The sequence below is a fragment of the Dermacentor andersoni genome, chromosome 5 (genome assembly GCF_023375885.2).
Source record: "Dermacentor andersoni chromosome 5, qqDerAnde1_hic_scaffold, whole genome shotgun sequence".
Lineage (NCBI taxonomy): Eukaryota > Metazoa > Arthropoda > Arachnida > Ixodida > Ixodidae > Dermacentor > Dermacentor andersoni.
The window spans coordinates 156,212,484-156,237,977 of NC_092818.1; the positions used below are offsets into that span (position 1 = coordinate 156,212,484).

The 25,494-nt window shown below is 48.6% G+C and overlaps 1 protein-coding gene across 1 annotated transcript; it reads right to left on the bottom strand.

Moving 5' to 3' along the window:
* Positions 1–555: 555 nt before the first annotated feature.
* LOC126532154 (endothelin-converting enzyme 1-like) lies at positions 556–20,031 on the bottom strand. The gene is made up of 7 exons (XM_055070544.2): positions 19,576–20,031; positions 18,363–18,730; positions 16,013–16,370; positions 7,222–7,503; positions 6,216–6,475; positions 3,845–4,148; positions 556–954 (listed from the first exon to the last, which is right to left on the bottom strand). Exons 1-7 carry the CDS (start codon positions 19,864–19,866, stop codon positions 556–558), a joined length of 2,262 nt encoding a protein of 753 aa, XP_054926519.2. The 5' UTR covers positions 19,867–20,031.
* Between the last annotated feature and the right edge of the window lie 5,463 nt (positions 20,032–25,494).

A 25,494-nucleotide genomic window follows, 5' to 3' on the forward strand; every position in this document is an offset into this window, starting at 1 on the left:
GCGCGAGCAAGGCATAGCGCTCCTTTATGAAAAACTGATGGCCGACGCGAAGGAGGACACTTGAAATCGAAACCCGTGAAGCAAGAATTTCCCCAAAGCTGCACCGAGCCACTCGTCGTCGCACTTCGCATTATTTTTACAGTGCAGTATTTCGTTTATTTGGAGTTATTGCGTGAAGGTTGCGCTGCATCTAAATATTTCAGGACGTTCAGTTCGCGTGACTCATATTAAGACGCAAGGCAGCCTCCGATGCTAGCAACTGGGAATATACATTTACACGCACTCATTGTACATGAAATTTAGCTTCATAGTTTCGTTACAATTATGGCCGGAACAATAATGTACACACCGGCCGCGTTCTCTGTAAGGACAAGACTCATTAAAAACGAAAGCAGTGCCATGAAGCTCCTAACTCCCTATCACCTTTTCTACAATTCAATAAAGTTATTCTCTTTCTCTCTGTAACGAGTTCATCTTGCGAAACGTATTGCGGGATTTGTTTTTATCACACTTCATATTGCGCAACGACATGCGACCGTAGGCAGGAAGCCGCGATCACAAGAGTTTGCACTGTTGGTGGGGGTTCATGGGTGTGCCCGGCATGCAGTCGAAGGCCTTGGAGAACTCCGGCACGTTCTGCAGCACCACATCGCACATCGAATCGTTGACGATGTAGTAACTGCCGATGCACTTGGCATAGCAGATGGCGATGAATAGCAGCTGCTTGTCCGTCATGCGTTCCAGGAGGACAAGGCGCCGGTTATCGCTGACGTTGTGGTACGCGTCTACCAGGGCACCCAAGGAAACGACCTCGGCGAATAACGACGCCGTGTCTGTGCGCTCGACGGAGAGCGAGCGGTTTGAGATGCACGACAGGAATGTTCTGAACGAGTCCCCGCCGACTCCCGCGCTCAGATACGTGTCGTGGAACCTCTGTCCCACGGCAAAGGCCACCTGGAATTCAATGCACAAGACCGTCATTGACAAGTCCTACATTTCGGTACGGGTTCAGATATAACACCTAGTAGATATTACACGTATAACGTATAGGTGTAGCGTGTTCGTGTTATTTGTATTATGCCTCAGGCCAACCTTCTGAAAAAAAAAAGGGAAAGCTAACCGCTATATTAAGAAAAACCCAGCCAAAAAGAGACGCACACTGGAAACATACAAGAAGACAGGAAAGAGGCTGGACTACGAACTGTTTATTCGACAGAACGGAGCTCTAATTTATAAAGGGTACTCTGTCACATGATCATCGCACAATAAGCTAATCCCAACCAACCGTCAAGGAAAAACCGATAAATTCCAAAGGCCGCATGCACCGTCTATCTCCCAAGGGATCTCACATCTATATTTGCCTAAGTCCAGTGATAACAATGTTAGCAATACTGATGTTGGGTAATCGTAGGAAAGCAGAGTCACACGATCATGGCAAAAGCAGAGTCAAAACAAAACAACTTAACAAAGTAAACAGTACCACAAAGCAGTAAAACAACACTCAGAACACTTATAGAACCTGAGAAAACCAACTGACCAAACACACCAAGCAGAATTGAACATCATGTCATACCTAGCGGTTTCCGATTAGGTCCGTATGATTACAAAAAAGATCCCATGAAGTCAAGTTCCTTTCTTCGTAGGGCAAACGACGAGTCACTGGGACATGTTTCCCCTCTTTTATCGATAAGAAAGGCATCCAATACTTCACGTGGCAACTTATCGTGACTTCTGCCCAGGATCCTGGTACTACCAAGCACCGGCTTACACTTGCACTCATTGCAGTAAAAGGCTATATTCAACCCAGTTCCCTATTCTAACGATTTATGGTGCTCCCATGCTCTGTCGTTGATACACCGGCCCTTTGGCCAATGTATACCTGCCCACATTTCAGTGGGATTTCATACACAACACCAACGGCACAGTCCACAAAAGGCTCACCATGCTTCTTGTCACACTGGAGCTTCTTCCTCCTTCCGATTCTCGCGCATAATCCAATTAGCTTTCTTGGGGCTGAGAAAACAACAGGTACTTCATGTCTGACCGCCGCCTTCTTCAGGCTGTGTGGTACGCGGTGTGTAAGGGGACCACATGTGGTCACCTTTGTCCTGGCTTGGATCTGGTTTTCTTTCTTTCATTTCTTGTAATAGGGTCACTGTCACTTCAGATATGACGGAGCACGGGAAGCTCGCTTTTTGAAGTCTACCAATCTGAATGCTAAAGCTAGCCTTAACCATGTGAGTACAGAACTTAGTGAAAGCAGATTCTAGGCAAAGAGAGGCGATAGTCCTTTTTACAGTCTTCGAATGTGCTGAGCCATAAGAAAGCAATTCTTCCTTTGCTCTGAGGAGATACACCTAGCAGACACGCCCTCCTACATAAGCGCAAAAAAAAAAAACGGTTTTACGCAAGCATAAAAAGGGAGAAGCATATTGCAGTGACTCGTCGGTTGCCCTACGAAGAAAGGAAATTGACTTCATAGGAATTTTTTTTTTTTTGTAATCAGAAGGGCCTAATAGGAAACCCGCTAGGTGTGACATGATGTTCAGTTCTGCTTGGTGTGCTTGGTCAGTTAGTTTTCTTAAGCTCTATAAGTGTTCTGGGTGTTGTTTTACTGCTTTGTTGTACTGTTGATTTTGCTTAGTTGTTTTACTAGTTTGACTATGCTTTTGCTATGAGCATTGCTAACATAGTTATTGTAACATCAGTATTGCTAGCATAGTTATCACTGGGCTTAGGCAAATATAGATGTGAGATCCCTTGGGAGATAGAAAATGCATGCGGCCTTTAGAAGTTATCGGTTTTTCCTTGACGGTTGGTGGTGACAAGCTGACTGTGCGATGATCATGTGACAGAGTACCCTTTATAAGTTAGAGCTCCGTTCTGTCGAATAAACACTTGATAGTCCAGCCTCATTTCCTTTCTCCTTGCATGTTTCCTGTGTGCGTCTTTAGTTTGACTGGCTTTTCTTAATGCAATGCACGAAACAACCAAACAACATGTTTTACTAACCGTTCCAGCGACACGGGCGGCTGGGCAACGCAACGCACCTGAGCACACCGCGTCGCACGCAAATGCGTAGTACGTAACCATTACACCAGCGTCACCAGGTTTCACCGAAACCTCTTCGATATTGCACACGGCCCCCGTACCGCGTTATCAGCACCATTCTCTTGTTTTATTATCGCAGCAACGAGAAAAGGTGTAATCGTGCAAACATGGCAGCAACATTTTCTATCTGAATGCGTCTCTGACTGTTCAACTGTGCTCTGTTCGCTATAGATCAACGATGCCTTTCACATCGAACAGGTGATCTACCGGTAGCCAATGCTTATCCTGAACTTCCGCAAGAGGGTCGCATACAATGCCCGGAGCAGCTACCCAGCGGATTATACCATGTCAGCGCTGATTAAACTCCTATTTACGTTTCACAAGTTACATAGCAGGTCAGTCTCTACATACCGAACTTTGATCCGTACTTTTCCGCTATGAGCTCAGAAAGAGTAGGGTAATCTCCCAGCATTTGCAAACGTGGAGGGGATACGAGGAGTGGCTACACACACGTGGAGTGGCTACTCATACAACTCTACTTCCATCCTTATATGAAGCCATGGGCACCTCTGAGGTGAAGTTGACACACACGTACTCACTTAAAAGTTTCCGTGAGACCGCTGATTCGAACCATGCCCGCCTTTTCCGCTTGCAAATCGCACAGCTCAACCGAACCATTGCCAATAAAAGAAAGCTCGAGTTCTGGCTATAGCGGAAATTCTGAAGGACACATAACCCGGATAGCCTTATGCGTCAACTATGCAACGTCAAGCCTGCGGAAACTTCTACGGACCTGAGCGCCGAACCCGCCGTAGTTGAGGGGCGACATTGCGTTCGTGTCGTAGTACGGGAAAGACAAGACATAGGGCATCAAGATGAAGTCCTTGCGATACTCGACGTCCGCAGAGAAGGCCAGGGTCTCGATGGCCGTGATCGCAATCTTGATGTCGATGGCGCGGTAGTTAGTGCGCGAATTCCACGCGTTCTGCCAGTTCTGCAGGAACGAGTCGCCCATCTCACCCACGATTATGTCGGTGAAGTTATGCTCGGGCGGCGGCGCAAAGATGCTGAAAGTCAGCGACACTTCCTCCCACGACCTGCAACAGGCCAAAAGCGCAACGCGTGAAATTAAAGCATACACCCTATGAGGAGGTGTAACATTTTCTGCGGTGCGAGGTTTCCGGTACACAGTGGAACTATGTAAACGATATTGCGTCTATAATGCAGTACATAGTGTTACAGTCATAGTTAGGCGGAGCGTAGCGAAACAACGGACCTCAACTGGTACTCAATGCTCAATAGAAGTTTATTCCGTCTACACACAACGAAAAAATCACTGGAAGAAAAATGCGCAGATTACAGACTGTGGGAATTAATGTTATGCAGAGCAATTTGCAAGTAGCTCGCTATGCGGCATTGTTCGGGGTTCCCCAAAGCGTTGCCAGGTGGACCAACGCGTTTGTCTAATTTGAGTAGTTGTGGGCATGACACGAGCGTTGTTAGGGTTGGCGTCGGACACCACGGGCGACAGGTCGTTCACCCGACCTTCTACCAGGCTTCGTCGAAACGTGGGTTGACTTCTCCTGCGAGGGTCAACGTCAGGCACCTTGCGCACAAAGGGCCTTCTACCAGGATTCGTCGAAACGTGGGTTGACTTCTGCGAGGGTCAACGTCAGGCACCTTGCGCACAAAGGGCCTTCTACCGGGATTCGTCGAAATTAGGGTTGACTTCTCCTTTCCTTGCTCGGTAATGCAGGAGGAGGGGCCCTCTCTCTGTGCCTGTCACGTGTCATCGACGGAAGCAAGATCCCGCCCACACTTGTAGAGAGCCTATTTAAGGGGCTCCGAAATGTACTTTTATATACTTCATGCTTTTCTTATTTTCTTTCATCTACCTTTGAATAAACCGTGCAAGTTTCGCACTAGCAAATCGTCTCGCCCTTGCTTGGTCGCCATGGTCTACCGGATGCCTGCAGCCCGCCGACAACGCCACGCTACCCAATAAGTAATGTCGGTCGAGCTTGGATAGGCAGGCGCCGCTACTTCTCGGCAGCAGTACGATACGCTACCCTGGAGTACGCAACAGCGTACACGTGAGTGACGAGAGCTGTAAGACGACGACGATGGTGTCGGCGGTCGTATACGACAGCAATGGCGTGATTCCCACTGACTCCGTTCGACGCGAATTCACCCAACAATGCCCACTGTTGCGTTCTGCACAAGTTTTGAACGGGGGTAAGCGAGAAATATACGGATTGTGATGTCATCAGCGATTACGTGTTATGCAATCGTACGTACCTATGGCCATGCCATGTGGTCGATGTTAAAACAACGATGGCATTTGTACTCCGGCGAAGAAACGTTAAAACACGAAAACCTGGGCCTATCATCAAGGCAATACAGCGTCGCACAGTTTTTACGTAACGCTAGTTACTACGAAGAAAGTACTGGGGAATGTGGGCCGATCCTGAACACGGGTGCAGTATAAGACAACGTCTCAAAGGACGAGCTCTAACGAGGAAAGAACACGAGGAAATGGCACCTCACGCACGTGCCAGACTTCTGAAAGTGCTATATAGTCAGTTTAGGCATGAGAGGAGCATGCGTGCGATCGTGGCTCAATGGTTACACCATTGGGCTGCTCTGCTCGAAGGTAGAGGTTAAATTCTACTGTCGGTCATGTATTTCCTTCTACTACAGAGGCCCTATCGCAATGTACCTGGAATGATGCAAAGAATATGTATTTAGCAATAATAAATGCCGGTGCGGTAGTCAGGAGAGCCGCTATGCTCGGCACTGCGTCATGACAAGGCAGCACTTCGTGTTTTCATCGTCCCTTACCTGCCTGCGTTGGTCCTAAATTTGCGACCCATCATCATCGTCATCACTATTGCTGGATTCATAATGCAAAGAAGGGGTAAGGCATGCAGACACGGACAAAAGAGAAGAGAAGTAGATAATAGGAACGTCACAACGTTATCTACTTCTCTTGTGTCCGTGTCTGCACGCCTTACCCATTCTTTCAATTATGAAACATTACCAACTAGCTCAGCTTTCTCTCGTACTATTGCTGGGGATGCCGCGAAAAGAAACGCGTAACAGCAGCATTCTTTGGTACATGTCTCATGTCGGCCTTTTCTCTATCGCATCGATAATTACCGTACCCTATCACGCTCACGTCAGCGTCATAGTCGGTCCAGGTGGACAGGCGTTCCAGGAAAGCGGCTCGAACAGCCAACGCGATGGACTCTGCGTGGCGGCGCGCTACTGCAGGTAGTACTTCGCGGGCGTAGTCAGACAGCAGCGCCTTGCTGGCCGCGATGTAGGCGCGGCTCAGGCAGAACGCACCGTGGTAGACCAGCGCTCGCTGCGGGTGCCCGTAGAAGTTCACCACGAGCTCGTCGCTGGCAAACAGTGCCGCAACCTGCGGGCGCACCGAAGCCCATGAACCGCAACGATTGAAGACCTTTACTATTTAAGCAATTGCGGGGCCTTAACTTCCCAAAACTGCGCAGTGGTGTAACAGTGAGTACAGTGGGTAACGAAAGACGCCATAGTGGAGGGCCCCGGATTAATTTCGACCACGTGGGGGTTTGTTTCACGTTAACCCAAAACAGGGCACACGAGCATTTTTGTGTTTAGCCCTCATGAGACTGCGGCCGCAATCGAACACGCGCCCTCGTGCACAGCAGCGCAACGTGCCATAGCCACATAGTCGCTGCGGCGGGTGATTTAAAACGCTGGCGACATGTACAGTACCGCCGGAAATTGCATGCATGAGTTAAAATTGTCAAACTTATTCAATGGATACGAGATGCAAAAATTGATATTGCATTAGGAAAATAGGCCGCCAGACATGGACCAAGTCAGGTTCGCTCCATTCGGCACTCGTTTAAATGCCCTCTTTTATTTGCACTGTCTTCTGCGGAGCCACCATCGTAAGATCAACATTCTTGAAAGTTGTGATTGCCGCAATTTAGCGACCACTCAGTATCGTGCGGGAGTGCTTGCGTGCACGTCGATGTACTACTCCCGCTACTTCAGTGTACACGACAGCGCTAGTATGTCTCATTTACGCCAAATTAATCAACTATTTACTGTCTCCCTTGTCCCTCTGGAGCGTGAGAGCCAGCGTGAGAATGACGCGTTGCTTGGCGGCCATCATCGCACCTGCACTGTGCACCAGGATACGTAGGCGTACATGTCCAGCTCTCCGTGTTTCGCCAACAGGTCGACGAAGGTGCTGAAGAAGGGCAGGTTCCATGTGCGGAACTCCAGTTGCCCGACCAGCTCGACGCCTTCACGCTGAAACACCTCCGTCCACCGGTCCAGCGACAGGTTGGCCGATGCGTTGTACACCACGTCAGCAGGCACCGTCGAAACTTTCGGCGCGTTCTTGTGGAAGGCTGCTATCAGCGGACCGAACATATTTTCCTCCAGCCGCTGCGTCTCCTGCGAAGTGACAACGGAGACTGTGTGTCAAGAAGAGTGCGGAAAGCTACTTTGTGAAAATTATTGTCTCAAGACTGCAGCAACTTTCAAAGTTTTCTGTCTGGGTGGTTGCGCTTGTAAAGCTGGGTTAACACATTGGCCCAAACTACTTTTTAAGTCCGTAGGCGAACTTCACGTAACTCAATTGCAACGACTCTGCGCTGTGATTCGGCCGCAGTGAGCCACGTGATGGTCATCTACCAAGGATATCAGCAATGCATCGCGTGTGTGCAGGGTACGTTGACTCGCACAAACACGAACGCAGTTGCGTTTAGCAACCTGTGTACACGTGTGCATGTGTTTGCCAGCTCTTTTATCCTTTATGTCTCTTTCTCAATGCTCCTGCTACACTTGTTCTGTTCGTAGCTGCTGGAGCAGTAGAATGCGCGCGACAAAAATGCATGAAGTGTGTAACAAACTGAGTTAGTGTTGGACACGTAACGTTGCACTACAGAAGACTACATACATCGGTCGCTCCAGAGGTCGGTCTTGCACTACGAGTTGCACTATATAGGTCGGTCGCGTCCTAGCTCGTCCCAAGCTTAGGTGGTATACTCTCGTGAAAAACCGTGAATAATGCGTACCACATACTCTGCCAAACATTGAAGTTACAGGAAAAGCGCAGGTGTCGAGGAATTTAAAGAAATAGCAGATTATTTCGGAAATTATGTAAATGTACGGTAACTTGAGTAAGTTCTGCACAAGCACGTGCTCTTTTATCGTTAGTTTGCGTAAATTATTGTTTGCTGTATTGTCTCACACACCGACTGCTGTATACTACTGGCTTCATTCAGCGCAATACGTTAAGCTGTTCAAAGGGACGCTAAATAAATATTCTACGCAAATTTGAGCTAGTAAAGAGTGTTACATGAAAACGCTGTTCCCATACCTCGAGCTAAAGGCGGCTCCTTATTAACCAAGATAACGAACGCCACACTTTTACTGCGATAGCAATTTGACGGACGATCGAGGTGCGCTTGCATCGTCATTGTTTGCGCCGCCATTGACATTGTCGTGCTGTTACGGTATGGACGCGCATGCACGGCCGACGTGTGGAGGGTTACAATCATAGAGTATCCTACCACGTTCGAAGGTCTCCGGAGACGCGCAGTGCACTTGGACGCAAACGCGACCAAGTCAAGTGGACGCACCCTCACAGTACGCGCAAACGGCTCTGCCAGAGCAAGGACAGAGTTTTCGCTTCACCTGCTGGCACGAGCTCTGTGCGCACACACATTGCTTAGTAGCTGTGTGCAACCCACAATGTGGTGCACTTGGCAGAGAGACTGCACTTGCGACACACCGCCACCCCAGGGGCTTTTGACGCTTAGCTCTTTTCTATATCCGGGTGCCGCCAAGGCAGCGTACATGCATGTCACATCCTTGGTGGTCTGATAAGGGACAGAAAACGTGAAAGCAAATGTAATCCTCTCTTTGGGAGCTGACAAGCATCGATGGTTTACCTTCGGTCTCATGTGTCGAACCATCGAGATGCAACGCCTTCATCGCGCCAGCATTTCGAGACGCCTTCGGAGCAACGCCAAGCCTTGCTTTCACTTTCAATGCTTCGCCTTCGGGTGAGACCGCCAATACGTTTATCGTTATTATTATTTCTTGCATGAACTGCGGCGCCGACGGGTAAGTGTGACGTCACGAGCTTGAGTAGCGTCTTCACAGAAAATGTCCTTAGAACTTTCCACGTTGATTCATGGCTTTCTGCCTAGTTCAATGCAATCATTTTTGTTTTTCGAATAATTAATAAATCGCAGAGCATGCGGTCAATATAGATGACATCAAGAATTCTGATGCAAGAATGGCGGCGCCGACAAACGTTGCTTTTCGCTTTGGATTCCGAACATCCGCTCGCGGTTTACTATTTCTGAAGTGCAATGTAACAAACTAGCTCAATCAATTATTGTTATGTGCAGTTCATGTAACTTCGCGCGATCTCTTTTGCGTTATAATTCGCATTGCTTTTGAACTTTTTCACTTTGAACTCAGAAGCGAGGACTAAAATATTCAATCCGAATATAAAGTAAAATGCGTGCTGGTTTGTGTGGAAGTGATTAGAATGGACGCTAAATAGAAGTCTTAAAGGGACACTAAAGGTTACTATGAAGTCAAGTTAAAGTGATAGAGCAATGCTCTAGAATGTCTAAGGCGTCAATATAATCGCGAACAGAGCTTTAGTAACCGAGAAATTGAGGTAAATGCAAGACACGATTTGAGACACCCCAGCGACATTCCGGTACTAGCCCGATGACGAAGGCACTTCTCATCATAATTTATGTCACTAGTACTCAACTACTCGTACTAAAAAGATCATTTCATTAGGTTATCAGACGGAAGAAAATGCTACTTGTCTATTCTGTTCCATTCTAAGAAAAAATAACATTTGGACATTACCCTTCAGTAGTATGGGTGGTCGAAAGGTTTCGTTTTCGCTCGACTCTTTTTACGGTTGGCATCTGGCACCACGTGCAGAAACGAATTTCACCCGATCTTCTCTCACCATGCCTCGTTGAAATGAGGCGTGACTTCTCCTGCCACGGTTGGCGTCCCGCGCCTCGTGCAGAAAGGACTTTCTCTCACTCGACCTTCACCCAGCAGGCCTCGTCGAAATGAAGCGTGACTTCCTAATTCGCCATGACCATTTCGAGTGTCTGCCGGTCCGGCAGAAGCCCCGCAGTGTTTACAGGCCTCTTTTGTGTGTGTGTGTGCGACTTTAGAGGGACCCCTTCCTCGAACGGCCACTCTACAGGAGAACTTCCACGAACCAGCAAGGCACGAAAGAGACGGACAAGCGTCTACAATTCCAGGAGGCGGGACGCCCTCCTCCTTGCAGCGTCGGTATAACCAGAGGAGGAGGTGCCCTCTTTCTGTGCCGGTCACGTGACGTCGACGGAAGCAAGACCCCTCCCACGATTGTAGAGAGCCTATTTAAGGGGCTCCGAAATGTACTTTTGGTCACTTCATTCTCTTCATCTTTCATCAACCTTCGAATGAACCGTGCAAGTTTCGCACTAGAAATCGTCTCGCCCTTGCTTGGTCGCCATGGTCTACCGGAAGCCTGCAGCCCGCCGACAACGCCACGCTACCCAATAAGTAACGTCAGTCGAGCTTCGATAGGCAGGCACCGCTACAACTCGGCAGCAGTACGATACACTACCCTGGAGTACGCAACACTCTGCGCGCTCGATTCTGCGCCGCGCGCGCTTTGGAATTTCAGTTGTTTCGTTATCGCATCGTGCTGCGCTGGTTCTGATGGCTCGCGAAACTTGCATTTGGAACAAGCAGCGAGAATGCCACGTCCATGTGATGTGGGATGCGCGAACGGTCCGGGGAACTTGGCCAAGGGCAGTTGCAGCGGCGAATCCAACGTTACTTATCACTGTGTGCCAACGAGTGAACTTCTCCGTTCGAAGTGGTTAAGTGCCGTACCTCTTCCACAGCGCGTTGGCATAGAACCAAAATATCGCATAGTGTGCTCGCTGCACTTTCGTCCAGAGGATTACGAGTTCAACGCCGACTTACTGAAGTCATGTGGAGTGCCTTTCAAAGCAATGCTTTCCCGTAGCGCTGTTCCGTCGGCCTTGCCTGCATTCTCCGAAGCGCAATAACAACTGCAGGTGCGGCATTTGGTTTTCACGAAGGAAAAGCTAGAAATGTGCGAATATGTACAGCCATGACATACAGTTGCCGTCGTCGTAGTACGCAACGACGCCGGCAGCGCGAGCCCTCAGCAGCAGGTCACGTTCATCAGTGCTTAAATCGCTGAAGTCGAGCCCAGCATCGCGAGCCAATGTGTCGTTGTCAGGGTCGTCCATTGCAACGAGCGTCAAAGTTGCCGTCATAAAATAATGAACCAGGTTATCGTCGTGCGCTTTCCCTTCCGCTAGCCACCATAGTTTCGCTTTCGCGCTGCTGTCGGCTCTGTCTTGGCTGTTTATGGCCGCGCGTTTGCGTTTTGCGCAGAAAAGCCGTAGCGCCGTCTGCGGGCGCCGTTTTATTAACCGACGGCGCAACGTCACTACGAGACCATGACGTCACCACTCCTCGATCGGAGGGCGGACGATTTGAACTACGCTAGAGGTACGCGGACGCTTCAGAACGCATTTTCTCTTAAAATAAGTCTCTTCTTCGTATGAAACAAGCGTTTCGAGGTTTCTGGGATGGTATTTCAACAGTCAACGTTGACTTAATATTAACCTTTAGTGTCCCTTTAAATTAGACTGGTAAACTATTATTTCAGAACTCTATCTTTGTTAATTTCTTGGTACACGCTAAACAGAAAAACACCCAGCTACGCATTGTTCACTTCTCCTCTAGCGCATACTGCCAGAACAAAAAGTTAACGCCCAAGTTGCTTTTTTTTTGACAGCAAAGCTCTTTGTGCGACTAGAAGCGCTAGAAATGCTATAAGCTTGTTCCTGCGGTTTTTATAAAAACTAGATCACTTACGCAGTTTATATTTTTAGGAAATGCGGGACATTATAGGGGTGGTAGGAAGACAAAGTTTAAAATTTGTGCCTTAATTATGGAAGAAAATTAAAATTGGTAAGCTCTACTTTACAGCCTCTTTTAAGGGCATATTATGAAACGCTTACAAAGTTTCGCGGATTCTCTGGGAGATATTTTAACGTTTCTGGTCAATGGAAAGCGTTCAAAAAATTACTGAACCTTCTTTCTCCCTCATTTTCATGCATTATATGAGGTTCATAGTATAGGTGTTTCCGGTGTCCACGGTGAGTTAAATTAGGCATCTTGTTCATATGTGGTGAAAATAAGGGGTAGGTTATGGGTAATATGCAGCAAAGTTCGAAGTGCGTGGGTTAATCTCGACCTTTGGCAGTAAATTACGTTGCATGCATTTCGGTGCGTTATAAGTGCGTTTTACGAAGGGCGCAAGAATGAACCAGCTGTTCTGGGGGCCGTTTAAACGCTACGAAAATCAAATTTAATGAAAATACGGGGCACGTCAATTACGGCCATTGTACACGCAAAATAAATGTGTGTGGATCCGAGAGTCGTTTCCGAGCAACGTTCTAAAGTATTTTATTTACAGGCAACCGGAATTCTCATTGCAACTTCTCGGAGTAACTAGCTTCGCTGGAAACTGGGTTCTGATTCTGTATGGTCAACCGAGTGTGCTGTCTATTGGAGTGCCGTGCTTAGGCGGCCGTTCTTGCGGCAAGCGTCGGCGTCGGCGTTGTCCCTCGGAACAGAGCCAACAAGCACAGCAAAGGATGAAAGCGAACGCGTAGCGCAGCGGGAGATGAAAGACGGTGATAGCGAAGAAAGTGCGAGGAGGAAAGCGGAGGAGGGGGCGCAGCGCAACCATGAGGCGGAAAGCGGAGGAGGAGGGTATGGCGAAATCGTGAGAAGAAAAGCGTAGTGCCGCGCAAGACGGGCTTTGCGGCGGCGACCGCTACGAGATGGCGCCAGAGTAGCTCGCCGTCGTCCCTTCACCGATGGCACGCGGCGAGCGTGTCCAACGATACCATAATGGAAACAGAGCGCTGCATGAGCGGAGGTCTGTCTGCGACGGCTGCTGTGAATCGCGCCCACATGTCACCCACACGCTGCCTCTCGCGATCTCCCAGTTAGCGAAGCGGTCGTGCCACACTTCGCTCCGTTTGCAACGTGACGCACGAGACACTGTCCCCGCCAGCCAATGTATCGCGAAATACATTGTAATGTATCGCGCATACAGCTGCGCTCAAATTTTGCCTTAAGGAGCATCGTAATCGTCGGTGCATTTTTTTATTGTACAGAACAGCGACCACAAACTACACATCCTATGAGCGAAGTAGCTAGAAAGTGCATTAATTCTGACCATGTGGGGAACGGCGCAATCTCTCATACGAGGGTTCGACAGTGATAGCTATTAAAATTTCTTTCACACAATTATCGCGTCGTTGTTCGCAACTTTCATGTTTACTTGTCACGTAACGTTGCAAAAGAAAGAAAACTTCACAAGTCTCCATCAACGATTTATTCAGTGCCCCTATCAAAGGTAAGGCTGTGAGTCATGAGGCAAATCAAGTACTCTTAAGTGTGCCAAAATGTTTTACTCTGTGTTGTGCCTGGCGGTTCTTCTGGACAAGGATGCTTCACCGCCAAACCGGCAGCTTTGAAATGCTGTTGTGACCTCGCCCCTGCAGGCGATTACGCTCCGACCGCCGGTGCCCGTAGCCGTATCCCTCTCCCCCCCCTCCCCTAACCCATTCAGTGACCGAAAATGAGCCGGGGGAGGAAACAATAGCGCAACTTGCACCGGGGGTCTCCACTCTTCGACACCGACCAGGTTCAGCAAACGGGATTTCAACGAATTGCCAAATTCCTAGAAGGGTTGCCAGAGTTGTCGCCGGTTGTCAGCACTCAACCTTGACATTTATGCGCCGTCAACTGGACATTGACTTTTGAGAGGGTAAAAGGTACCCTCCCAGTGCAAGTGCGCGTTCGTGAATTATAATGATCCTACCAAGGTTCCCGAATTGGTGCGATCCTGGCCACCACGTAGAGAAAGGGAAAAGGGGGATGGACCAACCGGGCTAGTTGAGCCTGCGCACAGAGGAGCGCCTGAGTCTGTTCACCGAGTTCATTCAAAGATGTAAATACGTGTATAAAGTATTTATTCCGTCTCTGAACTTGTCCTGATGTCTGTCCCGGTACGACACAAACTCGACATCATATCGGCCACAAAACCTCAGTCCCAACAGTGGTAAGTACGAATAGGACAATTAGAAACGGCAACGTTATGCTAGAGTGTTCGATCTGACGGTTTTATCAAACTGTTGCAGTTTGCCACCCGGAAGTAGTTACCGTATTTGGCCGGACGTTTTTCCGTAAGAAAACACGGTAGATAAAATATGAGAATACAACTCTATAAAGCATGTTTTATATGGTGCGATTTCCTCTTTTATGCCGTCGGCCCCTTCGTACGTGCTATTTGTCGATGTTTGAATTTCAACGCGAAATCACACATGCGCCGTGGACTCTGCGGAACAAATAACAACGCCGATCGTGGCCTGTTTGCTTGTTTTTATTATTGCTGCGAAAGCATCAAATGGTCCATTGAGCGAAGAAGCTGGCGTCTGTAGCAGTGAAATGGCACCTAAATTCCCATTGGCTGCGACGCCACGTCACGAGCGCGCCTCGAAGGAGCAGAGCAGGCGAAACGAAACACCTGCTGACGAATTAGTGCGCCAGGCGTTGCGTAAAGGGAAAGGGTATCGCCATGGACATTGCGTCATCAGCGCACCTCACGCTCACCGTCTCGCTCTCGGGAGCCGGTGCGCGATCCGTATCTCTCTCTCTCACCCCAACTGGGCTTAGGCGCTGCGTGCGTCTGCCAACCTTGGTGGCAGGCTGCTGGTTGTTCGGTCTCTCCTCGCGGAGGACATCGGTGGCATGTGGCGTTGGCACCGCAAGCTGCTACTGCTTGCTGGCTCAGGCAGCACGTGCCACTATGCTACATTACTCGGAGCGCAAAACTCGAAGGACAGTTCGGTGGCGTGCAATTGGACATTAATTCTTTTGGATTTCCAACTCATAAGTGCTTACGTGTCCTCGGATTCTTTTTTAGTTTGGTAGAGTAGTGCTTTCAAACTCGAAATAGGTATCGCGAGAATATTTCAAGCATCTTTTACGTTTTAACTGAAGCAGACTAAGTAATACCCTGCGCCAAAAGCAATTTTCTTCCCCTAGGTGCTTGCATATACGAAAATCGCCGCCTCCGTGATCGGGGCATGCGAAACGGTAATGCGAAGTTTGAATCTACGCAAATCGCAGCTGTGAAAAACGCCGCGTCATATCCCGTCATGTGAAACACGCATTATATATAGCTTTACGCGACCATTACCGCCTCACTCGGTACGCAATCTGCAAATGTAGGGTACAAACAGCTTAGAATGTATTAGCCGTTTTAGCACAGCTTAAATGCTCGATTGTTCCATTTTATGGTCGCCAGTAAGGCGTCATTTGCACATGCATGGCGTGTACTGTAGGCAGCCTACATGCACAGCTTGCATGTAGCCTCCCTATGTTACGGCAAAAGCGCGCACCATCTGGGCTACGGCAGGGGCTTCAACAGCGAAAGTACCGTTTTAGCATCATCCGCCCCATTCCTCTTCCTATTCCATATAGTAGGCCTTCGAGCTATTCCTTAAGAAAAACATTTATATCATCAGTACTTTGCTAAAACATTTTCTAACCGTGAAAGCTTTTATGCGAAAGTCTCATGCCAACGTCAACCCTCCTGTCTGGTACTGTAAATGTACGGAGAAACCAGCATGCAACGTTCTAGCCTCCGTTTTAGCACAGCTTCAACGCTCTATTGTTTCTTTAATACCGCCGAGTGTCCGGTGCGATTTAGGCGTGTTACGGACAAAGGGCGGGCCACCTGGGGTAAGGCCGGGGTGGAAACAGTGACTCCGTGTTTTAGTACTTGGCTAAAACATTTGGTTACATTGAAAGTGATGACATCCGAGGCTGCTCCTTCGTCCGTGTCCCGAAACGCGTTCCGAAGGCGGGTGAAGTAGAGCTCACGGTGCGCCTCCGAGTGCCGCTCGTGGTACTGGCGCACGATGAAGTTGAAGCCCGAGTCGGTGAGCACGTAGGCCTTGGTCGAGTTCTTGTACAGCTCAGGGTCGACACGGAACACGGCGCTCCATCCCAGCGTGTAGTCACAGTGGAACATCATGCGCAGCAGGTCTCGTCGTTCAATCGGAGGAGGTCGGTGAGGCCACGTTACACTGGCCGCGCGCAGTGCGGCCTTCACGTCGGCAAACTCGCCCATCGGTGTCGTCAGCACGGCGATGCAACTCCTGTGAAAGCATATATTTAAGATGAATACGTTAAACCTGCATAGCAACGAACTCTTCTGCCCGCACTTCATGGTAGAACGCCCTCTGCTGCAGGCACCTCTGCTGCTAGCACGACGTCACGCGGACAAGTTGGGCGTAAGAAGTTAATCACTCCTGCGTGATGCGTAATTTCGATTCTCTCACGGCACAAGCCTCGGGCGGGCTAGCACTAACATTTGTTGGCAAGACAGAAAGAAGACCCGCCGCTTACGTTTTTACTGGTGTCCTATACGTTACATTCCTTGTCAAAATCTGAAGCCACTCAGCAATTAACACTGCTCCACGCGCCATATTGCAGGGCTTGTGCAGCATACCTATAACTTCAGGCATAGTAGATTGAAAAGGTGTGTCCCTTTCAACCTGTAATGTGTGGCAGAAATAATTTTTTTTCTTTTACAGTGAAGCTGTAAAACCCGTCTTGTGCATGGGCAGGAATGTGGGCCGATTCTGGAGGTCGTGCAAAACCGGGCCGACCCGCGGCGGATGTGAAGCAGGCTTCAAGCACTCCGCCCTAAATAATAATACAATTAAATAATAATAAATGAAATAGCTAGATCAAGGTGCATTGTTTCAAGTCGACGGGTATACATGGAATCGTTTGCGAAAACATGCACTCACAAGCAGGAAGCATCACGCCACGCAAAGGACGAAATGTATGTACAACCTTACACCTTTGACTCCCAAGAGGACAATTCCACCAACTTTGAGGATGTCTGCCGTAAATACGAAAGACGGAATTGTGATATGCACTGTATGTATATCTCCAGGCACACCCAAGTGTGATATAGAGAAGTTCGTGACCGCGCACTTTGAATGTGTTAGCCGTGATGACACTACTCTGACGATCACGTTTGGAGACTTCAATGTGGACATTTCAAAACCAGACAAGAATGGTTCACTCAGTTTGTACTAAAAGAGTTTGGTTTGAGGTGCTACACGACTCCAATCAAAAGAAGCCAACAAACACTGACACCAAGGACAACACAGGGGAAGTTATTTGTACTTACTAAATTGAAAAAAAAGCGATAAATTAATGGAAATGAAAGCGGATGAAAAAACAACTTGCCGCAGGTGGGGAACGATCCCACAACCTTCGGGAACGTTCCCCACCTGCGGCAAGTTGTTTTTTCATCCACTTTCATTTCCATTAATTTATCGTTTGTTTGTTTAATTTATTGAAGCACAAGTAACTTCCCCTGTGTTGTCCTTCGTATTGTTAGCGTTTGTTGGCTTCTTGTGATATGACTAATAAAAATCGGGCCCCTCGGTTAACCCCCTTTCTTCTCGTTTACACCACTCCAAGTCACTCAACTACTCGACAACGGTCGAGTATAGATGTACCTTTGGCCAAGCTTCGGTCTAAAATTGTAACCGAACTAATCAGTGCATATCGCAGTAATCGCAAAGAAATCGTCACTACCATTACCAAATGGTGAAAATAAATACATGCACCCTTGCCTAATCCTGTGTGATTTCCTACAGCTTCGCTGGTCACCCACCTTCACAGAGTGGAATGGCTCCATTTTTTTATTTTTTTTTCTTTCTTTGTTCTGTTTTTCGAAGGCCGCAGTTCACAGATTCAAACATGTGTTTTCGATATGCATAATTATTTTAAGCAAATAGCTTTCTTTGAATCTTTCGCCCATTTTCGTAGTTGGCAGCGGTCGGTGGTCGGAAGAAGGTGCCGATGGAAAGAGCGCGTGATCTCGCGTAACCGAGTTGCAGGGAGGGAGACGGAGGGAGGGACTGCCACATCCCCCTCGCTCACTGCTTCGTTAGTTCGTGCTGTTCGCTTACACTGACAATCACCAGCAGTGGTTTCTGCAGATTTTTTCTCGTCCCGTTCTAAGGTGACCTTTCGGTCCCGTTTTCCATGCCTCGCTGGGTCTGCACTGCGACTGGACGTCACATATTCTTCCCGTACATTCTTCGCGACGCGCCTCCGGTGCGTACCTGTACAGCATGGCCGCCCGTTCGAGTGGCTTCTGTCCCGAGGGGTGCACGTCGATGGCGCGCACAATGCGCGCAATCTTCTCGCTGGCGGAACCGAAGGCCTCCTCCTGGACGCCGAGCAATTGGCGCCTCCGCCAGCCGTCGCACACAAAGCGCGTGAAGCTGTGGCACGGCTTCACGGACAAGTTGAGCGAGGCGAGCAGCAGCTGAGCGTACTCGCGACACGCGTGGCTCGTGCACGTCGCCGACGGGTCCCTTTCGCCGCCTTCTAGGAGCCACAACAGGAAGGATAAAAGCACGGCAAGTGACACCACCAGGCACAAGGCGGCGATCACGGCGTAGCAGAACGGCGTTAACGGGCGTCGCTGCTGTGGACAGCGGAGAAAAAGCAGGCAAAATCTTAGCTACTGTAAATACTGAAAGGTCTGTGCACTGCAATATAGGTTAACCCTTAACGTGAATAAGAGTGCAAATCTGCGCATAACTCACACCCTTACGCCTCTTTTGGGTGTAAGGGCGTGAGTTACAGAATTATTTACCCACTTATCATTTTTAAGGACGTAAATAATTTTAAACTGTATACGCCAGGAAAGGCGCGGAATTTCCAATTGGGAGCTTGGCTGGGAAGCATGCCAAATTGAAATAGTGGAATTGGGTGTATTAATCCCTGTAACGTGCTCCATTTTCTCCTAACCTGTCTTGTTCCTTCGTGCACACCGCTGCAGTGAGGGCCAGATTTAACTACAGCCGTCTTAGTTCACCGCAAACTCATTGATACAACGAAAAGACCAGGATTCAAGTAACAGAGCACATTCTAGAAAGTTTGTTGTCGATGCGATCCTTTATGGTAAGCATTGAAGCAACGGGATGGCACCCGAATTTTCCCCCTTTTTCATCAACTACAAAATCCTGGGGATGCAGAGGGTATTGTAGAGGGCTTCTTTGCGCAAGCTCTCTTCCAGCACTTGCAGATAGGAGCTAATCGAAATCGAAAAATTCGATCCCGACCGGGTTCTATCGCGATCGAAAATGGCCCCTGTGACTGGGGTGTAACGGACGCCTTCCGAATGCACTTCGACTGTGCTCCCAAAGGACAATCAAGCGAGCAGACATAAAAGCTAATAATTCGCACCCTTATATTGAGACAGTCACGGTTTATACGGAGACCGCAATACGGCCTTAGAAAAACTTTAGAAAACCGCGTGAGACGCACCATGCCACTGGAGAAGCTGTTGCCTTGGGACATCCGACGTGCCGACAACGGGACCCGCAAGGCCGCCGCCGCGGCCGCGACCGCAGGTGCCAGGGACGCGCGGCGGGAGCTCTCTATGCCGAAACTTGTCGTTGCAATCCAGGACGATGACCTGCGTATGGGTGCAAACGAGCCCGGCGTATCAATGCTGCCCACCCTGATGGGACGCATGTTGACTCGAGCCGACGAGTCCAGTAAGGTCGGCATAGACCGAGAGCGCTGCGGCTGAGGATGCCGTTCATAGGCGGCCATTTTTCGAGCACCGCGCTGACTCAATTCATCGGACACTCGCCGAGGAACACCGACGGAGTGGTGCGGGTTTTTGGACGTTTTGCTCACGCCGGCAGGGATGAGCTGTAAGGATTGCGACTCCGACTGGTACTCGTTCGCTGTGCGAAGCTTTTCTTCTTCACTCGTGCCCCGTGCCCACGTGAGCAAGTTTGCTGATGTTGATTTCTTTCACCGTGGTACATACCTACGAAAAGGACTGGCTACATAAACGAGAAATCAAATGAGTAACTGTAAGTGTCAATAAAAAATACGGTGAAATCAAGAAAATAGACCTATATACAATGTAAAAATACAGGAAAATTTTAATACGGAGTGCAGTATTGTATGTAAAAGACTTTGTTAAAGGGGCACTCGAAGAATTTTCAAGCCATCGTTTCCCTTCGCGGGTAGCATAAGCTGACGGTTGGAGATATAAATGCGGGAAGAATGGCAGGGGTAGATGTAAGTAGTCCAAAGTCATTCAGCCGACAAATATCAAAATACAAGAAAAAGGAAGTGCGGCAGGCCAGATCTCACAATGGCTGTCGACGATAACGCGTTAGCATTGAATCAATATAGCGACACAACGTATTGCCACCGTCGAAAACAGTTATAAATGATGCGTGTACTGAGGCGAGATTCCTGTTTAGCGCTTCCCTAAGAAAACTCGGCGCCATCTAGTGCCGCCGCCGCGAAGCTTGCGTGTAGCCTCCGAAATGTATGGCGCACCGGTGCGTGTGAACACTGAAGAGCGCGTCACGCGGCAACGGGGCTCCTTTCTTGCGCTTCTTTCTAGACACGCTGCGTCATCTAGTGACACTGCCGAGAAGCCCGCGCGTGATCTCCGAGACGGTAAGCTTAACACGCTCGCGCCTGAGAACGCTGAGAATTGTTCTCTCGCTTGCCGCACACTCAGTGCCACATACTCAGTGGCTCAAGTTGGCGAGAGGCTCATTGATGAGCGGCCCATGCCCAGTGGATTCATGGCACAGCTTGCTAAAGCGTTGGCGTGAAAGGTGCTCTTTGAAAAGCGGCACGCATACCCAGTGCATTTGTGGCGCAGCCTGCTAATGCGTCAGGTTGCTGTCCTTGAGGAATCCTTGCACATACATACATACATACGTACATACATACATACATACATACATACATACATACATACATACATACATACATACATACATACATACATACATACATACATACATACATACATACATACATACATACATACATACATTCGTGTTTTTCATTTCGCAATATATTGAGGCAAAGTAGTTGAGACTGAAATCACCGCACCGACAGTGCCACCAGCGCGTTCGCAGAGGGAGGGGCAGTATGGGAACGCTGGCATGATGAATGGCAACGGAGCCAGCTGTGGAAGAAGACGACCACGAACGCGCGAGCAGTGGCACGAGCCATTGTTGATGATGATAGTTTTTGCTCACACATATTTGTTAACGGACAAGAAAAATGCACAGAACCCTAGCCATAAATAGCTTCTCTAAAAAATTAAGAGCCATTCCACTCTGCGAAAGCGGTCGACAAGCGAAACTGTTTAGCACACGACACGGAGGTGACACATAATTTTATACAAAGGTACGAACTCACTTATTGTCTTGATGGGTGGTCATCATGACGAAAGGTACGCACACTCATTTATTGTCTTGATCGGTAGTCATTATTTCAATCGCAACTGCAATCACATTCTTTGATAATGTCAAACCGACGCACGTACGCCGCTGGGTGGTCGGTTGGGCTGGATCGGTGTGGCATCGCAAGGGATATGTCTGCAACACGGAACGCGTAAACCGCTCCCTATTCTGTACCGACACATCCACATTGAAATCACCGACAGCGACAACAGGGGTAGTGTCATCGCAGCTAATTCATGCAAAGTAGTAGTCATTGCATTTTTTGCTTGCCGTTGATGATGACAGTGTTCCACATGCTGTTCTGTATGTTGTATGCGTGATTAGAAAGAATTTAAGCACTGTTCGCTTCCCTTTGCCGAGTGCTTGTAGCCTCTGCCTTATGGGGTTATGGGCCATTGCATTTTTTGCTACGGGGGTATAAGCCATTGATGATGATGGTTTTTGTTCACGAAGAACAAAAATCCATGGAACCCTAGCCATATACAGCTTTGCTGTAAAACGCCTGCCTTCAACTCAAATTTTGCGTGCTCCATTTCTCTCAGCCACTGACCCCTCGGGGCCAATGGCAGGAGCCCGAAACGCCTACGTAGCTGAAGTTCGCACTCCATGGTAGCTTACATGTTCTATGTTTACAGACTTCGGTAATTCCGGTGTGCTGATGACGCTGTTACCATGGTAAAAAAGTACCTATACGCATTCTAGCTCATTTCATGTATACCACTACTGGCTGAGTAACCTGGGACTGCACAACGTCTCTTTTCTTCAGTTAAGCTATAGTTGAACGTAGCACCGCGAACAAAATGGGTTCGACAACAACGATGCATCGAGGTGAGAAACATGTACCATGTGAACAAGGCAGCAAGGCGACAAGACTGCTTACGAGCGTTAACGAGCGTGAAGAGAAGCTCTTGTGCTCAGAGGCCAGGGGAATGCCGCCATACCAAAGGCAAAAAAAGAGCAAAAAATAAAATGAAATCCAGTTTATCACGTTCTTGCTGCAGTGCAGTGGTTATCTGCAGCTTCGTTTTTTAACCAATCACGGAGGAGCGAGTGGTGACGTCGATGACGCTTCTGGTGACCGCCACTAGACGATGATGTGGTCGGAAGCAATGTAGTGATTTGTTTGCGCGATTAAAATATTAAATATTTCGATATATGTGATTTGACCTACGCTAAATATATTTCCAACCGTCAATCTACGCAACCAGAAAGAAAAAGACGGTGGCTTTGTGTTCGAAGGCCCCTTTAAAGCTGGATTCTCCGCGACAGGTGTTATTGTGGGGTGAAGCCAAGGAGGTTAAAGAAAAACTGCTGGAGTGGAAGCCGCCTATACTATAACGGCCTATAGGCTCGGATGAAGCCGGCGGCGACAATCTTGCGGGTGGCAAGAAGCGGTTTGCCAAGATGTTTGCAGCGCTGTTCACCAACTTTTCCAGCGTCTTTTAATTGCTTAAAGGATTTTCAAGTTCTACTGTAACGCGGTGGACTATGAGGCAGCCAATATTGAAGGCCTCCGGATCGCAGATATCCGAGTACTGGGGCACTTTCCATTTAATCGGTATCAATATGCAGCTGCCGCGAAGTAGAAAAACACGCGTGCAATAATTAGCGTTTATTCACCTTTTTTAATGCAATGTAGAAATTGATCAATCGTGATAGCTGCCAGAACAAATGCAATTAAATACTGGAAATGTAGCATGAGAAATAGCAGTACATGCAACAAACGTAAATATTCATTATTATCTTCATTATCACCAGGTGTTGCCCGTGCTTTAGTATCCTCATTGCATGGCGGGTCTCGGAACTTTGGTGGCGGCCGTTTCCTTCTACATGAAATACAAATTTTTCCTGTATTCTAGAGCAAGGCAATGCTAATCTGCAACGTTCTTTAAGTGAGAAGGGTAACGCTAACATGTCAGCTGCGTGTACGTCAACTTTCCTAAAAACACTCGAGAGCGCGAGCACATTTATCGATCGGCTCAGCACCGCGCACGGCAAGATACGACGACCCCTATAAGCTGCGGCGAGTGGCGTGCTTTTGCCCCCCGCAAAATGGCGACGCGGCGCCTTCACTTGATGGGCGCTCCCTCCCCTCTAGCAGTTTTTCTTTAACCTCCTTGGGCGCAGCACCCTTTACGTTTTTTACAGCGATGCTGTTTATGGCTAGGGTTGCGCGAAATTTTCATTTGCGCTAGCAAAAGCTATCATCATAAGCAATGGCTCTTACCATTGCTCACGTGTTCGGCGTCGTCGGCTTCCACAGCTGGCTCCGTTAGTGTAATAGAATATAAGTTTAGTGGGTTCAGCGGCGCCGGGCGCATGAAGCCGCCGATGTCACTTGCAAACTCAGCTATACATTGACATCGACGGTGCGACGCCTGGTGTGCCTCAGGGAAAGCGCATATTGCTGCGCGTGCAAAAAATTATGTATATTCCATGCACTGTGGGAATCGATGTAAGCGAAGCATTCCAAGCTGCATGCTTTGATTGACGATAATTAGGGATGATGTTGACGGCTAAAGCTTAATTTCTTCAACGTTTAGTCTAACACGAGAGTGTCGAGTTGATGTTAAACGTTACCTTGCGGGCGCCACTGCTGTTTATCTGCGTAGTACACAGAACACACCGGGAGAGGTTTTTGCTTGAGGGGTTGTTGTGCGCCATATTTCATAACATCTGAGAGTGCTGAGCGTAGTCATTGCCTCACATGGCGCATCGCATTGTGGCAAAAGTATTAAACTTGAATTGGATTACGGGGCTGTACGTGTCAAAACCACAATCGAATTATGAAGCACGCCGTAGTGGCGGACTCCGGATTAATTTTGACACCATGATGTTCTTTAACGTGTCCCAAAATCTAAGTACACGTGCGTTTTCTATTTCGGCCCCGTCGAAATGCGGCTGCCACGGTTAGGATCAAATCCACGGCTTCTAGCAATGCCATAGCCGCAAAGCTAACGCGGCGGGCACAGAAGTGTTGATTTGACGGTCGACCGCTTCCGTAGTGTCGCCTGGACCTTGCGGTGCGCTTTAATTAATGCGGCTCTGCATCTGCACGCCCTGCGTAGCTTATCCGCTTGACGTAATTGCATGGTGTTTATTTTTCAGAAATAGCAGCAACGTACTGTACCGTACCTTGAATTTAAGCTTATCTAGTTTCCCCGCAATCACTTGCCTTCTCACGTCATCTCCTCCCCTCCCTTGTATGTGAACTGCCTCTTCTACCATCTCCCTACAGTTCCATCTACGTCCCCTCTGGACTCGCACCTTAGCAGAAAGGGAAGCGCTGCAGTTTCTGCAATGCTTCTGAGGGAAGGCACGGATAATTACAGCTGTCAAGAGGCTACTTGGCGACTGCTAGGGAGCTCCAGAGGGCATTGTGCACATTCGACGCGGTGGGGTGAAAACGAGTTTCTAGCGTGGCCTTTCCTCTCTGACTCGCTCCTTTCATGCTTGCGTGCTGGTTCCGGTTTGTCCGCAGATTTCGTCTGCACATTTCATTAGCACTATTGGCAACGACAACGCGGAAATTTGAGGATAAAAATCGTAAAGCGTACTTCATACTCTTTAATCTAACACTTTGAACACAGTCTGACACGCATATGCCTGAAATTGCGCTGCTGAAATGATTGCTATTAATGGATAACGAAAAAATCTACGAAGAACCAACCCCGCTTACTATTCAAGAATACGTTGAGCATGCATTGGAAGGTGGTTATTTGCGGCACTATATTGCACTTTGTTATGAGGAGGTGCTCCTCCTTACCACAGTGCCTCACCCGTGGACGGAAGCCATCTGGTACTTCGAAGGCAACTTCCTCAAGCAACGCGTTCGGAACAACGTGCAACGCCTACCACCGCCTCTGATCGCAGACGCTGCGACCAGAGGCGCCGCCTAAAAGCGTTAGCTGTCACGAGAAAAGGCTGCGAGGACGGATGGATGGACGGATGCCAT